The sequence below is a fragment of the Podarcis erhardii genome, assembly GCF_964252035.2.
Source record: "Podarcis erhardii genome assembly, chromosome: 5".
NCBI classification, from domain to species: domain Eukaryota; kingdom Metazoa; phylum Chordata; class Lepidosauria; order Squamata; family Lacertidae; genus Podarcis; species Podarcis erhardii.
The window spans coordinates 11,353,359-11,371,589 of record NC_138509.1 but is presented as its reverse complement, the minus strand read 5'-3'; the positions used below and the strand labels follow the sequence as shown (position 1 = coordinate 11,371,589).

The window sequence follows — 18,231 nt, the reverse complement described above, 5'->3', positions numbered from 1 at the left end:
TTACAATGTGCTGTAGGTGCTGTGTGATATTCAGTTACTCTTGATTGATCCTTTTGTTCCTTACGTTGAATTTCATTACCTCGCCATTCAGATTTTAAGTGTTTTTCACACACCTGCCACGCCCCACCTGAATGACCACTGGCGTTCCACAGACTACCATTTGGAAACCCCCGACCAAAGCGCTTCTCTTGGCTTCCTAAAGCTCCTTAAAGGCCGTTTTGTAAGAGGGATTGTTGCGCGATGAAGCTGCACTTTGTGTGGCCTTTGTCTGATGCCCTCCAGTTTAATGAGATTAAGGGGTTAGAGCCAGATTTAAGGGCTAGTTAAAGGATATTCCATGCTCTCCAAATGTAATACTTGGCTGTTCAGCACTGATTCACAGACAGCGCCGGCAGAAAGCTAAGATCCTCCCGGACTGCAAGTGGTTTGGATTTCTCTTGCGGCCCATTTCACTTTGCACTAAAGAAAATGATCAGGGAACGTCTCCTGCTGTGTGTGGCCCTGATGTGTTGCGGCGGCTGTACTGAGGGTGTCCTCCAGTCCACACTGGTGTTGGATATGGCAAAGCTTCTGCTGGATAATTATTGCTTTCCCGAAAACCTAGTGGGGATGCAAGAAGCCATCGAGCAAGCTGTCAAGGGCGGTGAGTTCTGGGACATTTCCGATCCCAAACTTTTGGCAACTGTTCTGACAGCTGGGGTGCAAGGAGCCCTTAACGACCCACGGCTGGTGATTTCTTATGAGCCCTCAGCTCCCGTTGCCCCCAAACAAGAAGCAAAGATTTCTCTGACCTCGGAGCAGCTCTTAAATCTCATCCAACACACAGTGAAGTCCGAGGTGCTGGAGGGCAACGTAGGCTACCTAAGGATCGACTCCATCATCGGTCAGGATGCTGTGGAGCAGATTGGGGCTTTCCTGGTAGAAAAGGTGTGGAAAACCTTGATGGAGACGTCAGCTCTGGTCCTCGACCTGCGTTACAGCACCGGAGGGCAGGTTTCCGGCATCCCGTTCATTATCTCTTACTTGTACAACGAGGACAGGGTACTGCATGTGGACACCATATACAACCGGCCGTCCAATACGACCGTGGAAATCTGGACTTTGCCGAAGGTGCTGGGTGTGAGATACAGCAAGGAGAAGGACGTTGTTTTGTTGATAAGCCAGCACACCACAGGGGTGGCGGAAGATGTGGCCTATATCCTGAAACAAATGCACAGGGCTATCATAGTGGGGGAGAAGTCAGCCGGGGGCTCCTTGAGCATCCAAAAGTTGCAGATTGGGGCTTCCCCATTCTACATGACAATTCCCCTATCCTGCTCTGTGAGCCCCTTGAGTGGAAACGGGCAAAGCTGGGAAATCGGTGGTGTGGAGCCATGCGTAGCTGCCTCATCAGAGCAAGCTTTGGAGAAAGCCCTGGGCATCATTTCGCTACGCAAAGCTATCCCTGGCAGTATCAGCCTCTTGATGGGTATCCTGAAGGACAACTATTCCATGGTAGACCGGGTCCCCACCCTGCTGATGCACCTCTCCGCTTTCGACCACTCTTCCGTCCTATCGGCAACTGAGCTGGCTTCCAAGCTCAACGTCGAACTGCACACTGCGTCGGAAGACCCGCGTCTATTCTTGCGGGCTGCCGCCCCAGGAGAATTTGCAGCTGCGCCAGCCGAGGAGCAGGTTGCCATGGCTACCGACCTACCGAACGACGAGCAACTCATGCACGCCCTGGTAAATACCGTGTTCAAGGTGTCGGTACTGCCAGGCAACGTGGGCTACATGCGCTTCGACGAGTTTGCTGATGCTACAGTGCTGGTCAAGCTAGGGCCCTACCTCGTACGTCAAGTCTGGGAGCCCCTGGAAGCCACAGACAGTTTGATCATGGACCTACGGTACAACATCGGAGGCCCCTCCTCAACCGCTGTGCCGGTGTTGCTCTCCTACTTCCAAGACCCTTCCGCTGGCGCTGTGCATTTCTTCACCACCTACGACAGGCGCACAAACCAGTCGCAGGACCACAACAGCAGGGCTGAAATGCTAGGCAAGCCCTATGGAGCTCGGCGGGGTGTCTACTTGCTCACAAGCCACCACACGGCCACAGCCGCTGAGGAGTTTGCTTACCTCATGCAGTCCCTTGGCCGTGCCACCCTGGTTGGCGAGATTACAGCAGGTATCTTGACCCATTCGCACACCTTCTGCATTTTGCAGCTCAGTGAAGGAGCAGATTGCGGCCTTCTGATCAATGTACCGGTCGTCTCTTTTATCGACAACCACGGGGAGTGTTGGCTGGGTGGTGGGGTGGTTCCCGATGCCATCGTGTTGGCTGACGAGGCTCTTAAAAAGGCACAGGAAATACTGGCGTTCCACAACGGCATGGGAGTACTTGTCGAGGAAGTAAGGCAGTTGCTGGAGGCCCACTATGCCATACCGGAAATGGCCACCAGGATCAGTGGCGCCCTCCGTTCCAAGCTGACCAAAGGCGGGTATCGCTCAGTCGTGGACTTTGAGACCCTCGCTTCTCAGCTGACCAGCGACCTTCAAGAAACCTCTGGGGATCATCAGCTGCACATCTTCCACAGCCACGTGGCGCCGCCTCCAGAGGAGCACTCTCCCGACAAGATGCCCACTGCCGAGGAACTGGCTTACCTCATCGAGGCTCTTTTCAAGGTGGACGTGTTGCCAGGCAACGTGGGGTACCTGCGTTTTGACATGATGGCTGAGGCGGAGACGGTGAAGGCTATTGGGCCACAGGTGCTGCACATGGTTTGGGACAAGTTGGTGGAAACGGAAGCTATTGTCGTCGACATGCGCTACAACACAGGCAGTTACTCCAATGGAGTGCCCATTTTTTGCTCCTACTTCTTTGACGCCGCTCCTCAGCGACACCTGTACACAGTTTTCGACCGCAGCACCTCTCAAAGTACCGAGGTGTGGACTTTGCCTGAGGTGACCGGCAAACGTTACGGCTCGGCTAAGGATGTCTATATCCTAATTAGCCACATGAGTGGCTCGGCTGCCGAAGCCCTCACTCGCTCTTTGAAGGACCTGCATCGTGCCACAGTAATTGGGGAGCCCACGGTCGGGGGCTCGCTTTCGGCTGGTAATTACCACATAGGCAGCAGCCCGTTGTACGCATCGATCCCCAGCCAAGTGGTGCTCAGTCCAGTCACTGGCAAAGTGTGGAGCTTGTCTGGAGTGGAGCCCCACGTCACCGCGCAGGCTCCAGAGGCCTTGGCTTCCGCCCAGAAAATCATTGCCTTGCGCGCCAGGTTGCCCAGTGTGCTGCAGACCGTGGGCAAACTGGTGGCCGACAACTATGCCTTTGTCGATATTGGGGCTACAGTGGCAGCCAAGCTTGCTGAGCAAACCGCCTACAGAAGTGTCAACTGTGAGGTGGAACTGGCTGAGAAAATGAATGCTAACCTAAAAGCTCTCTCTGGAGATAGGCACCTCAAGGTCACCCACATCCCTGAACATTCAAAGGACCACATCCCAGGTATCATGCCCATGCAGGTAAGTTCCTATTCGAGGTGTGCTACCTCTTTGGTTTCTACCACCCAAGGTGACTGCTTCATCCAGCCTCATGGCTGGGCCAGCCCTGCTGGGAAATGTGGCAAACGTGTGTGTGTGTGTGTGTGTGTGTTTACTTTGTCATCCTATGGCATCACTGAACTTTCTGCTACCCTGCCACGTTATAGAGTATTAGCGGCAAATCATGTGTATTATTATTATTATTATTATTATTTCATTTCTATACTGCTGTATATTTTTAGGGGGGATCTCAAAGCAGTTTACAACCTACATTAAAACAGCAAATAAAACAATTTAGAATAAAACATTACTGAAGGAAGTCGAATATAAAGTATACATTTAAATACAATTAACATTCATTCAGACATAATTAACAGGAAACTAAAATATTATCCTGAACATTAAAAAAAAAACAACAACTACAGAGGAGGTCAACTGCTGAATCCACATTTAGCAGAGCAAAGTTAACCAAAAAAAATCTTAAACATTTCAAAAGAAAGCATGACTAAGTGAAGTCAAATATAAAAGGCACATTTGAAACAGCACAACTAGCAAAATAATAAGTTGCCCTATTCTCTCCACAGTGTTACTATCCCTTTCTACAGTTTGTTTGTTTTTAAGACGAAAGACACTTTTATTGTTGCCCATATCAGTTTTTTGCCCTTCCTGTTGTTCAGGGTGTGTCATCCCCCAGTTACAATTTAGGGCCAAGCTAGATGTATGCATTTAGCATACTGTATTTTTCGCTCTATAAGACGCACCAGACCACAAGACGCACCTAGTTTTTGGAGGAGGAAAACAAGGGGAAAAAAATTCTGAATCTCAGAAGCCAGAACAGCAAGAGGGATCGCTGCGCAGTGAAAGCAGCAATCCCTCTTGCTGTTCTGGCTTCTGGGATAGCTGCGCAGCCTGCATTCACTCCATAGAGACGCACACACATTTCCCCTTACTTTTTAGGAGGGAAAAAGTGAGTCTTATAGAGCAAAATATATGGTAATTTCTGAGCAGAGCCTCCTGCACTCTGTTCTGACTGCATGACCTGTTCTGACTGCATGACCTGCACTCTGCAGATTCTAAACACAGACTGTATCATTGCACATGCTCTGTTCAAAAGTCAGAAGCTGCAAGGAACATGTGGGCATATCAGGGCAAGTGATGGCAATCTTGTCTCCGTTCTCCAGTATAACAGATTCTCTGCTGAGGGTTGCCATAGTTCAAAAAATAAAATTCCTGACACCTGCAAAGTCGCTGACCTTTTTTTAGGAAACCCTCCCATCATTCCTAGCCAGCATGATCAGTGGTCAGGGATGATGGGAATTGTAGTCCAACAACATCTGGGGACCCACAGGTTGAGAACCACTGATCTAGTCCCTGAGTCTGCAGGTTACCTACACTAATAAAACACAACGTCCAATGTTTGCCTCCATGGTTAGTTCTTTAACACAGGAAAGCAGCCTTAACTTAATAGGTTCAACAGATGGCCGTGGTTCATTTTAAAGATATTATTATTGCAGGTTTCGACACATTCGTTTAAAATTCTGATTTCTACTTACACCAGGTTTGCGAGTGCGTGAGATGCTTTTACTGTAACTGAGAAGTTTTGGCATTAAAATGCATATACAGTGGTACCTCAGGTTAAGTACTTAATTCGTTCCGGAGGTCCGTTCTTAACCTGAAACTGTTCTTAACCTGAAGCACCACTTCAGCTAATGGGGCCTCCTGCTGCTGCTACACCGCCAGAGCACGATTTCTATTCTCATCCTGAAGCAAAGTTCTTAAACTGAAGCACTATTTCTGGGTTATCGGAGTCTGTAACCTGAAACGTATGTAACTCGAGGTACCACTGTATCTGCTCAGGAAGTTGCTGTCCCTTCATGGTTTCTGACGGGTTCAGAGTACAAGGGGCACCCAGTAGAGAAACAAGATTTATTTATTCTCATGTATATTCCCCCTTGGGACACGGGTGGCGCTGTGGGTTAAACCACAGAGCCTAGGAATTGCCAATCAGAAGCTCGGTGGTTCGAATCCCTGCGACGGGGTGAGCTCCAGTTGCTCGGTCCCTGCTCCTGACAACCTAGCAGTTCGAAAGCACATCCAAGTGCAAGTAGATAAATAGGTACCGCTCCAGCGGGAAGGTAAACGGCATTTACGTGCACTGCTCTGGTACGCCAGAAGCGGCTTAGTCATGCTGGCCACATGACCCAGAAGCTGTATGCCGGCTCCCTCGGCCAATAAAGTGGGATGAGCGTCGCAACCCTAGAGTCGGTCACTACTGGACCTAATGGTCAGGGGTCCTTTTTATATTCCCCCTTTCCTCTAAGGAACTCAAGGCGTTGTATATGGTTCTCTCCTTCCCACCATTTCATTCTCACAACAACCATGTGAGGTAGGAATGAGGCAGGCTAAGAAACAGGCACCGGCCATCATGGCTGAGTAGAGATTTGAACCTTGGTCTCCCCTAGTTCTACACTCTATTCAACCCTGGCTTAATTTCAATGAGACTAGGAGCCATGATGTGCTCAAGATCTCCACCACCTTCATTCATTTGACGTTGCCCTTCTATGTTCATCAACCTATGTTATTCAAACCATGGCAGATCCCTCCTCCCGAAATGTTTGAAGACCTCGTTAAGTTCTCCTACCACACCAACGTGCTTGAGAACAACGTGGGCTACTTGAGGTTCGATATGTTCGCCGACTGCGATCTTTTGTCTCAACTCTCTGAGCTGCTTCTGAAACACGTTTGGGAGAAGATCGCCCACACGGATGCGCTAATCATAGACCTGAGGTAACTGCTAGACCAAAAATTATCAGGGAATGGATGAATCAACGAGGAATTAATCATAATTTTCTTTTCTTTCTTTAAATGTTATTTGATTTTTCCTAAGGTTATAACAAATTTACGTTGCATACATCACTTACTTATATTTTTCTTGTTGACTTCCCACTCCTCCAGCCTGGATATTTTTATTCTTATCCTTAATTGCTGCATTAAACCCCCAAGTCCATCTTGCCATTTCAGCCCCCCCCCCCCCGTTTATATCTCAAATCCTGCTTACTAGTTCATATCGCTAAAATACTTTGACAGTCTAATAAAGGCCTCCAATTTTCCATAAACAATTCGTCGTGTTGATCTGTTACATTTTACAATCAATTTTGCCATTTCAGCATAATCAATTGATTTTATAAGCCATTCTTGTTTGGTTGGAATCTCTTCCTTTTTCGGCGTTTACAAGATTCTGTAGTTGCTGCATACGCAAAAAAGTAAAAATATAAAAAATTAGTCAGCTTCTTCAGAGCTTCTATCCCAATTATCCCTAGCAAAAAGGCTTCATGTTTTAGGGGATCAGCAATTTAAGGAATTAATTGTAATTTTCAAAATGGAACGTACACAGTAAAAGTGTTGTTTCTCAAAGCTTCAGATTTAATCTCTTTGCCCCGTAACCACTTGCATGGGTGCAACTGAACATTTCAAATGTCATATGTGCAGTTATATGGCAGCAGGCTGTAGATTCGGACCTTCATAGTGAACCTTTGATGATGATTGTGATAATGATAATAACAATAACAATAACAATAACAATAACAATAACAATAACAATATTTATTTATACATACATACATACATACATACATACTCTGCCCATCTGGCTATGTTTCCCCAGCCACTCTGGGTGGCTCCCAGCAGAATATAATAATAATAAAGTGATAAAACATCAAACATTAAAACTTCCCTAAACAGGGCTGCCTTCAGATGTCTTCTAAAAGTCAGATAGTTGTTTATTTCCTTAACATCTGGTGGGAGGGCGTTCCACAGGGCGGGCACCACTGCCAAGAAGGCCCTCTGCCTGGTTTCCTGTAACCTCACTTCTTGCAGTGAGGGAACCACCAAGAAGACCCTGGGTGGAGTTTCTCAGTGTCTGGGCTGAATGATGGCGGTTGAGATGTTCCTTCAGGTATACTGGGCAGAGGCCGTTTAAGGCTTTAAAGGTGAGCACCAACACTATGAATTGTGCTCGGAAACCAATGTAGCTGGGAGCCAATGTAGGTCTTTCAAGACCGGTGTTATGTGGTCTCGGCGGCCGCCCCCAGTCACCAGTCTAGCAGCCGCATTCTGGATTAGTTGTAGTTTCCAAGTCACCTTCAAAGGTAGCCCCACGTAGAGCACATTGCAGTAGTCCAGGCTGGAAATAACCACTCTGGTGAGAGAGTCTGTGGGCAGGTAGGGTCTCAGCCTGCGCACCAGATAGAGCTGGCAAACAGCTGCCCTGGATGCAGAATTGACCTACGCCTCCATGGCGTACGCCTCCATGGAGTCCAAAATGACTCCCAGGCTGCACACTTGGTCCATCAGGGGCACAGTTACCCCATTCAGGACCAGGGAGTCCTCCACACCAGCCTGCCCCCTGTCCCCCAAGAATAGTACTTCTGTCTATGATCCAGATTCCCTCCCTTCACTGAATATATGTACGTTCAAACCATGCAGCACATTTTAGAAAGTATGTCTGCCTTGTCCCTCAGGTTGAACCTTATGTGATCTGGGCTTTCCTCCTCTGTTTAGATATAATATAGGAGGCTCTTCATCTTCCGTAGCAGCTCTGTGCTCCTATTTCTTTGATGAAGGACACCCAGTTCTTCTGGACAAGGTCTACAACAGACCCAATGATACCACCAGAGACATGTGGACCCTTTCGCAGCTTACAGGTGAGAGCAATTATACTTTTGGTTTGTAGGTGTCAATAGATTTCCTGATACCTATATTAGAAAGCCACTGACAGCATGTAATTTGTGAAATGTCAGAACGGCTGATAGCATGAATCATTGTCAAGCAGTTCTGATTAAGAAATGGGGGGACGCAATGAATACATGGGGAAACAGTGTTTAACACCTCACTTTTTGTAATGTTTGAAAATGGGGTGTTACTGGGGCTAGACCACCGAGTGTGAGGAAGGTGGGAGAGCTAAATCCTCAGGTCAGGAGGGACCAGGGAAGCCACCGAAAGTTCCTCACTGTGTAGAGCAGCTTGTATTTCCTCCTGCATCTTCCTCAGGGGTCCGGGTTGAGGATGACATTACTCTCGCTTCAGGCAGTTGCCTTGTTCTGGCTAGCTGTGTGGCCTTTCTCAAGCTGCACTTTTCGGCCTTAATTTGCAATCAGTAGAGCAGAAGGAATAGCCACTTGCTTTTCAGGAATGCTGTAAACAGGAACAAGATTCATATAAGGCACTTCTAAAATTGAGACACTATGGACTCAACTACATTAGTCGAATTATAACATTATAAATGCGTTATAACACTGTGACACCAGATGGCGCTGTAGAGCTGATATGGAAAGTCAATAATAATTTCCATTGTGAGCTTTTACAACTTTCCCCTCCATAGCGTTTTTTTATAGCTGTGTAGATCCAGCCTACGCAAATTAAGTAAGGATTTCAATTTTGTTGTTGATTTTGAACCCTTGAGGTCTCATTACCCCTTATTTCATAGCTGCAAGGAGGAGGGGAGCCAATCGTAGGGTTGAAAGGGACCAATGTACTAACCTACTGCATGTTATCTTGCGTCTTGAAGGTATGAGATACGGTTCCAATAAAGGTCTAGTCATCCTCACCAGCTCTGTCACTGCCGGTGCTGCCGAGGAATTTGTGTTCATCATGAAGAGATTGGGTAGAGCCTTCATCGTTGGGCAAAGGACCAGCGGGGGTTGCCTCCAGCCTCAGACATACCACGTGGATGGCACCAGCCTCTATGTCACCATTCCAACTTCCAGATCCACCATTTCCATGGATGACACCTGGGAGGGTGTGGGCGTTAGACCTCACATGGAAGTTCCCCCTGAGGTGGCACTCATCAAGGCTAAGGAAATGTTGCGGCTGCACAGGTCCAGCTAAACTAGAGGTCCAAAACGAAAGGCCCCATCGAAGCAAAAGGCAGGAAGTGAAAATTCGGGAAGGTGAATGTTTCATCCCGGCAAATCTGTCCCAGACCTCTGCTATCTTAAGGATATCACTGACCCAGTCCCAGTTCTTATGAGAAGTCCACAAAGAAAGACATGCAGAAGAACACCCCAACCCAACCCACCCATAGGTTCCTCTTTCAGACCCAGGAAGGCCTGAGCCCCCACAATACACACAGAGTAGATGGCTAGGAGTAGCCGGAGCTCTGTGATTACTCGAGTTTGTGTATCTACCCTTCCACTTCTACTCCGATGCAAATTTTACAGGTCACACCACCCTGAATGTCACCCCCCCTCACTGGTGTACACCCCTTATTCGTCCTTCCTGATTCAACGAGCGGATTCGTGCAATCTTGTACACGCGTGAATCGTCGTGAAGAGAGATGCTGATTCCTGTAGGGGTTATTCAGAAGTAAAATGTGAGCCAGTGTGGTGTAGTGGTTAAGAGCGGTAGACTCGTAACCTGGTGAACTGGGTTCGCGTCTCCGCTCCTCCACATGCAGCTGCTGGGTGAGCTTGGGCCAGTCACACTTCTTTGAAGTCTCTCAGCCCCACTCACCTCACAGAGTATTTGTTGTGGGGGAGGAAGGGGAAGGAGATTGTTAGCCATTTTGAGACTCCTTCGGGTAGTAATAAAGTGGGATATCAAATCCAAACTCCTCTTCTTCTTCTACCTTTGCCACCAAAGAAGTCCTATGCGCCTAGGCAGAAACTCATCAGACTGAAGGCAATATTGCCATGTGTGAACATGGGGGCATGCATGCATGCAGACAACCTGTGAGAGTAGACGCTCCTGTCTGGGGAACTCCCAAGAAGCTCCTTGCATCTGATTGCAGATCTTCCTGACATGGAGCGTCATTCTCGTGTGTTTGCGAATGTTCAGGCCGCTTGAATTGGTTCTGAGTTTTACTGATTACTAGGCAGTGAGAAGAAGAGAGCACCTGAACAAAGGAAAGATTGTGCATTTTCAGAATGATATAAGCATAAGTAGGAAACCATTAACACTCCACAATGAAACAGAGAGAATTGAACTCAGAGCTTCTGAGCCCAGTTCCTCTCTGTTGCATGGTCTTTAAAGGATCGCAGAATCCTACAATCGCAGAGTTGGAAAGGACCGAAAAGGTAATCCCACTGAAATGCAGGAATCACCGCTCTAAAGAATTCCTCACCCAACCTCTTCTTAAAAACCTCCAATGAACCAGAGTCCACAACCTCCCAGGGGACTCCGTTCCACTGTCAAAACAGCTCTAACCATCAGGAAGTTACTTCTAATGTTTAGTTAGACTTTCCTTCCTTGTAATCTGAAGCCATTGGTTCAAGGTCCTACTCTCTGGAGCAGAGTAAAACAAGCTCACTCCATCTTCCATGTAACAACCCTTCGGATATTTGAAGATGATTATCATATCTCCTCTCCGTCTCCTCTTCTCCAGACGAAACATAACCAACTCCCTGAACTGTTCCTCACAAGGCTTGGCTTCTAGACCAAACTAAGGCCCGAGGGCCGGGTCCGGCCCAATTGCCTTCTCAATCCAGCCCGCAGATGGTCTGGGAATCAGTGTGTTTTGACATGAGTAGAATGTGTCCTTTTATTTAAAATGCATCTCTGGGTTATTTGTGGGGCATAGGAATTCGTTCATCCCCCCCCCCAAAAAAAATATAGTCCGGCCCCCTACAGTGGCCAGTGGACCGGCCCCCTGCTGAAAAAGTTTGATGACCCCTGTTCTAGACCCTTGATCATTTTCATTGCCCTCCTCTGTACACGTTCCAGTTTGTCAACATCCTTCTGAAGGGAAGCAAGGAATAAACCTTATTTCCAACCTCACCACAGAGAGGGCTTAATCCTTTGCACTGCTGACAGGATTCCTTGGTGTAAGGGCAGGAGGGCACTGGAGGGTTTCACAATCCCACCATTTTTTTCCTTGCACCTTTCTCCAGAAGGTGGAAATCTTTTGCTACCCAATTCTCCCACTCCCACATTTAATTCCCAAGGTTGTCCATCTATTTCTCTAATTTGGGAAGTGATGGAGGCTGCCTGTTTTCGTTGAGGGTTTTTACAAGACCTTGTTATGAAAGCGTAGCACATTAGACCCATCTATCATGTTTCCAGTGATATGTCATTAGCTGAATCGTATTACTTATGACATGTCATTAGCTGAATCGTATTACGTATGGAGCCTGAGTTTGCCACCAGAATTCTTATCAGTGACCAGGTGTTCTTGAAACCCATTTCCTTGTTGTACCTGGATATTTTTTTCCCAGACTAGCTGACCGGAAGCAGTGCCTAACGGTCAGGTCTTGTCTGAGACGAAAATGCAAGTCGGATAGGCTTCCGTTCTGTACCTTCACCAATGTATGTTTATTAAGAAAAGGGCATCATGCAGGAGACTAAGAGCAGAATCTGGACTGCACTGTTCTGTGAGAATTAAGATCCTAGAACAGAAAGAGAAAGTTAGGTCAAAATAAAAATCTGATTTAATCCTATCTGCTTCTCTCTGCGATCAACATCTTGCTCCCAGCCCTCATGTGAGTCATGTCTTTGCTTTTGTGTTGAAAACACTTCTGTGGCTCATCGTTAGTGCATCTGCAAGAGATGAATTGCATTCCAGCCACTCCTACATGTACGACTTATTTAGATGGACGGATTATTAGCATTGCTGCTGTTCATCAGATCTGCAACCCATTAGGGCACCACACGCCATTTTTATGGTCTTTATCCTCAACTTCCAAAGCCTGATATTCCTTATGTCCCTTTCAAAACCGAAACAAAATTATCCATAGATTTAAAAGTGCATAATTTATTGTGCTGCTTATTTAATTCACAACTTTTGCGGGCATTTAAAAATTATTGCTGCATATTTTGTAAACCAGATTACCGCTGCGAAAAGTTCTGTAATAAGAATCTGGTGGCATATATTGATTTATTTGCAGGTAAAGTCACAGTATAAAGGTCTGTGTCAGTTTATGTAGCTAAAATAGAGCCGTTTTGGTCTTCAGTATGTATTTAGCAAATCTTAGCTGCTTCAGCATGCTTAACAACACAGTTTTAAACATATGTATCTACTCTGGAGTAAGCACTACTGAGTTCAATGGGGCCTACATGCATGTGAGTATAAAAATGCCATCAAAGTTATTTAAATATATTTAAATTTGTGTGTAATGATGTAATGTTTACTTTGTGTCTAAAAGGTAAAATGCTTTTTATTCACACTTACCTTGCATGGTGATTATTAGTAGACTAAATAAATAGTCCAAGAGTTTTTCTCTCACTTGCTAAGGGCTCAAAATATTACATACAGGTATTCTTATTTTCCTGTTTTTACATCCAAGCTACTGAAACTGAGAACTGCGTGAAACTTTCATCCAGAACCCATTAACCTACTCATTAACGCAGTTGTGTAGCCTACACTAATAAATGAAACCCAGTTTATATTTTGTATTATACTCGTTCACACAGTAAACCATGGTTGGAAATGAAACCATGGTTTCCTGTGAACTAGTAGAACGCTGGTGCACACTGGTTCGCGCTCCACCCTACCTGCCTCTGGGAGAAGCAAGCAACAAGTCTTGGCTACCTCTTGTGATATGTTCTCCGCCCCCCAAAAAACTATGAGCAGTAACCCAGTACTGCTGGTTTGCACATAACGCTAAAGTCTCGTTGGCTTCTTTCTCCCAGAGCCAGAAAGGATGGAGCGTGCCCCCTCGCTTTGCTCCTTTGTGAAACCATGGTGCTGTCAAGAGCAGACGGCATGGTGAGGCTGCAGGGCTTGCCTGACCGCTCTCCAGCTAGGTCACTGCTGCATTCTGGGATGTGGGGGATGACAAAGTCAGGAAAAGTGCCAACACATGCAGCAGATTGGCACATGAACTGGGAGAACCACGGTTCCTCTCAGCCCCTGTCCTGGTACTCGAGCAACTCAGCCATAGGGAGATCACTCACCGTCCTACTGCTTATTGTTACATTTTAACAAAGCCAATAGTAGGCTTATCCTGCCATAAACGTTCAATTATCTTATCATTGCAGCGCCTACCAAGTTCCTCTAAATACCTTAAAGGTAAAGGTAAAGGACCCCTGACAGTTAGGTCCAGCCGCAAACGACTCTGGGGTTGTGGTGCTCATCTCGCTTTACTGGCTGAGGGAACTGGTGTTTGTCCGCAGACAGTTTTTCTGGGTCATGTGGCCAGCATGACTAAGCCGCTTCTGGCGAAACCAGAGCAGCGCACGGAAACGCCATTTACATTCCCGCTGGAGCAGTACCTATTTATCTACTTGCACTTTGACGTGCTTTCGAACTGCTAGGTTGGCAGGAGCCGGAACAGAGCAACAGGAGCTCACCCCGTCGTGGGGATTCGAACCACCCACCTTCTGATCAGCAAGCCCAAGAGGTTCAGTGGTTTAGACCACAGCGCCACCCGCGTCCCACAGGTGGTGGGGCAGGACACCCACCTGTCAACATCCTCTGTCCGGCTCTGTCTAGCAGATTCGGAATGAAACGTCTCAAAACCTGTTTTCAGTTACTTTTTCTTTTATGCAAAGTGCTCAGGTAAGAATGCCAAAATCTTTAGACATTTGAAAACTAGAAAGTTAAATTTTTAAAAAGTGATATCAAGGAGGACCTTTCATGCTGTTAGCGAGTACATTTTGCAAAATTAAAAAGAACGTGCCTTTCTTCATTTGTTTTTTAAAAATCTAAAGTTTTCTTGGATTTGCTGACAACCTTTCCTCCTCCCCCCCCCAATGGTTTTTCTCAGTAAGCATGACCTGTTGAGATGCTCCCCTGTCATCATCAACCTGTCTTTAATCTCCGCAAGATTCTGAATGACTGCTCTATGGTAAAAACATTGCTTGGCTGAGCAACAGAGACAAGCCCTAGGCTCAGTGGTTTAGACCTTAAAGGTAAAGGTAAAGGTACCCCTGCCCATACGGGCCAGTCTTGACAGACTCTAGGGTTGTGCGCTCATCTCACTCTAGAGGCCGGGAGCCAGCGCTGTCCGCAGACACTTCCGGGTCACGTGGCCAGCGTGACGAAGCTGCATCTGGCGAGCCAGCGCAGCACACGGAACGCCGTTTACCTTCCCGCTGGTAAGCGGTCCCTATTTATCTACTTGCACCCGGGAGTGCTTTCGAACTGCTAGGTTGGCAGGCGCTGGGACCGAGCGACGGGAGCGCACCCCGCCGCGGGGATTCGAACCGCTGACCTTTCAATTGGCAAGTCCTAGGCGCTGAGGTTTTACCCACAGCACCACCCGCATCCCTAGCTGCATGTAAATCAGCAGCAGTTGCTCAGGCCCGGAACATGAGTGGTTATGAGTGAGGAGGATCCTGATCAAATTTGCAGATGACACCAAACTGGGAGGGGTGGCTAACACCCCAGAGGACAGGATCACACTTCAAAACGACCTTGACAGATTAGAGAACTGGGCCCAAACAAACAAGATGAATTTTAACAGGGAGAAATGTAAAGTATTGCACTTGGGCAAAAAAAATGAGAAGCACCAATACAAGATGGGTGACACCTGGCTTGAGAGCAGTACATGTGAAAAGGATCTAAGAGTCTTGGTTGACCACAAACTTGACATGAGCCAACAGTGTGGCGCAGCAGCTAAAAAAGCCAATGCAATTATGGGCTGCATCAATAGGAGTATAGCATCTAGATCAAGGGAAGTAATAGTGCCACTGTATTCTGCTCTGGTCAGACCTCACCTGGAGTACTGTGTCCAGTTCTGGGCACCACAGTTCAAGAACGACACTGACAAACTGGAACGTGACCAGAGGAGGGCAACCAAAATGGTCAAAGGCCTGGAAACGATGCCTTATGAGGAACAGCTAAGGGAGCTGGGCATGTTTAGCCTGGAGAAGAGGAGGTTAAGGGGTGATATGATAGCCATGCTCAAATATATAAAAGGATGTCACATAGAGGAGGGAGAAAGGTTGTTTTCTGCTGCTCCAGAGAAGCGGACACGGAGCAATGGTTCCAAACTACAAGAAAGAAGATTCCACCTAAACATTAGGAAGAACTTCCTGACAGTAAGAGCTGTTTGACAGTGGAATTTGCTGCCAAGGAGTGTGGTGGAGTCTCCTTCTTTGGAGGTCTTTAAGCAGAGGCTTGACAACCATATGTCAGGAGTGCTCTGATGGTGTTTCCTGCTTGGCAGGGGGTTGGACTCGATGGCCCTTGTGGTCTCTTCCAACTCTATGATTCTATGATTCTATGAGATCAAGGGCAGGAGAAGCTTCCCATCCTTCTCGCTCTGCGGCACAAAGGGATTGAGCTTATTTGCCCTTCCACCTCGCCCTCATTCCAGACACTTTTGAGTACTGGGGTCACATAAAATGTAGTCATTTCTAATGTAACGTGATTTCTTTCCCCTCCTCGCCAAGGGTGCAAAGGGTGTACATACTTACTTGGATCAGTGCATGGCACAAGCAAAAGTGTTGTCAAGTCTGTAGTGTATGACTTATAAACTATTATTATTATTATTATTATTATTATTATTATTATTAATTGAATTTATATACCGCCCTATACCCAGAGGTCTCAGGGTGGTTCACAGAAAAGATCACAATATATGAAATCAGAATAAAAACAATAATCCAATAACATCCCCTCAAAAGAGGCACATTTTAAAGGGTATAGGATGTTGATTAGGTCAGCCAAAGGCCTGGTTTAAAAGGAACGTTTTTGCCTGGCGCCTAAGGTGTATAATGAAGGCGCCAGGCGAGCTTCTCTGGGGAGAGCATTCCACAGGCGGGGAGCCACTGCCCCATTCTCGTGTTGCCACCCTACAGACCTCTTGAGGAGGAGGCACACGAAAGAGGGCCTAGGGATAGGCTTTCCACATCGTGTTGCATCACCAGCTAACCATTTGAGATATAGCGATATATCACAATTGAGGCATCTGATCAAGGCCTGTATTTTAAAATGAGCTTAAAGATTTGCAAATGTTTCATGCCAGGCAGAAAACCAGCTGGCTAAGGACTTTGGCAGTTGTTTATCCTCCTGGACAAGGGCCCCCCTGATTTATAGTAGTAGCAGGAGACAGGTTTCTCAAGGTTGTAAAAGGGAAATACAGGCTGGGAGCAAAGGTTACACTGACCCTACATATTACAGAATACAATCAAGCTGCAAAAACACTAATTAAGAGTTGGTAAATAGTAAGATCTCTGTTTAGATAGAACTTAATACCACGAGCCATGTGTTTTAGCCATTTGTTTTGGAATGTAGGGGCAACAGGGCAAAAGGGGCAAAAGGTGATCTGGTAATTAAGGTGCCTTGTTGAGGCAAATGTAAGATATATGGCTACTTGTCTGCCATTTATGGATAGAAGGAAATATAGCTCTGTCTCCCATAAAAGGTAATAGGAAATGGGTGTATCTTTTATGATTGGTTCTAGCAAACAGCCAATAGGAATTTCAACCAGGCTGATTGGGCAGAGGCAGCCAAAGGAGGAGCAAGGGGGCTGGGTTGAGGAAATATAAGTGCTGGCCATCAGGGCTGGAGGGCAGGCAGAGCTTTGGTAACCATATACCACTGTGCCTATCATTTATTTGTCTGACAAATAAATTATTATTTTAATTTCTCTATTGCTGCGTTGAATATTTCATTCCAGCTAAGCGTTAACCACAAGCAGGGTGCTACACAATCACTGAAAAGACTGGGGAAGCAGCTGGGCTGTGGAGGGAGGGAGGAGCGACGGGGAGGAAGGGAAGGGGACTTCCCGCTTGCTGGGTGAAGGAGCTCCTGCCCTCTCCCTCTCTCAGAAGGAGCCTGAGAAGGTGCGCCATCTGCCTCCTGCCTGCCTGCGCAGTTGCCTCTTTGCCCAAGCAAGTGGAGTGGGCTGTCTCTTTGCCCGCTGACTGGGAGGAAAGAGGCAGCCTGACCCATTTGCTTGGGTGAAGGCAAACACACAAACATGCATACTGGCCAGCAAGCAGGCAATTTGAACTGGCGATACATCACAGCTCCCCAGTCGCCACCAGCAGGCAGGCTAGAATGCGCTGTGCTGGTAGGGGACGTGGCGCCATGATGCACCGCCAGCTCAGAAAGTCTGAAACCTGGACATAGTCGGCCAATTGGTGTTAAAGAAGGATAGATTTTTTTTTTATGTACGCAACAGCAGCAGCAAGAATACTCATCGCAAAGCATTGGAAGACACAAGATCTACCCACTCTGGAAGAATGGCAGATGCAAGTAATGGAATATATGGAGATGGCGGAAATGACTGGCAGAATCCAAGACCAGGGAGAAGAGTCAGTGGAAGAAGATTGGAAGAAATTCAAAAATTATTTACAGAAATATTGTAAAATTTTTGAATGTTAATGGCATTGAAATGAATTGAAGGGGTTCTAGCAACGAGGCTGAAAATAAGATTGGATGGATAATTAGACAAATTAATAGGATATGAATTTGCTGAATTAATCTTTTAACAGGGATACAAAAAAGGGAGATGTGAGGAAGTCAAGAAAATAAGTGAATCAAAGATGAGAAGTAAAAAGAGGGATTTTTGTGTTTTTTTCTTCTTTTTTTAAATGTGTTTTTCTTTCTTTTTTGAAACTATTTTTCTTTTTTATGTATTTTATAACTTTGTATTTTTGTGTACTTGTTTTTCTTTTTCTTGTTTGTTGTTATCTCTAAAACTTAATAAAAAATATTTATTTTAAAAAAAAACAAAGAAAAAAACCCAGAAAGTCTGAAACCGACATTGCAATCTGAACTTCATCCTGGTTTCAGACGAAGAATCTAAATATTGCCCAACT

The 18,231-nt window shown here is 46.4% G+C and overlaps 1 protein-coding gene across 1 annotated transcript; it reads left to right on the top strand.

Moving 5' to 3' along the window:
* Positions 1-374: 374 nt before the first annotated feature.
* RBP3 (retinol binding protein 3) lies at positions 375-9,732 on the top strand. The gene is made up of 4 exons (XM_081864229.1): positions 375-3,507; positions 6,122-6,312; positions 8,086-8,228; positions 9,092-9,732. The coding sequence occupies exons 1-4, from the start codon at positions 469-471 to the stop codon at positions 9,409-9,411; spliced, it is 3,693 nt and encodes a 1,230-aa protein (XP_081720355.1). The 5' UTR covers positions 375-468; the 3' UTR covers positions 9,412-9,732.
* The last annotated feature ends 8,499 nt before the right edge of the window (positions 9,733-18,231 follow it).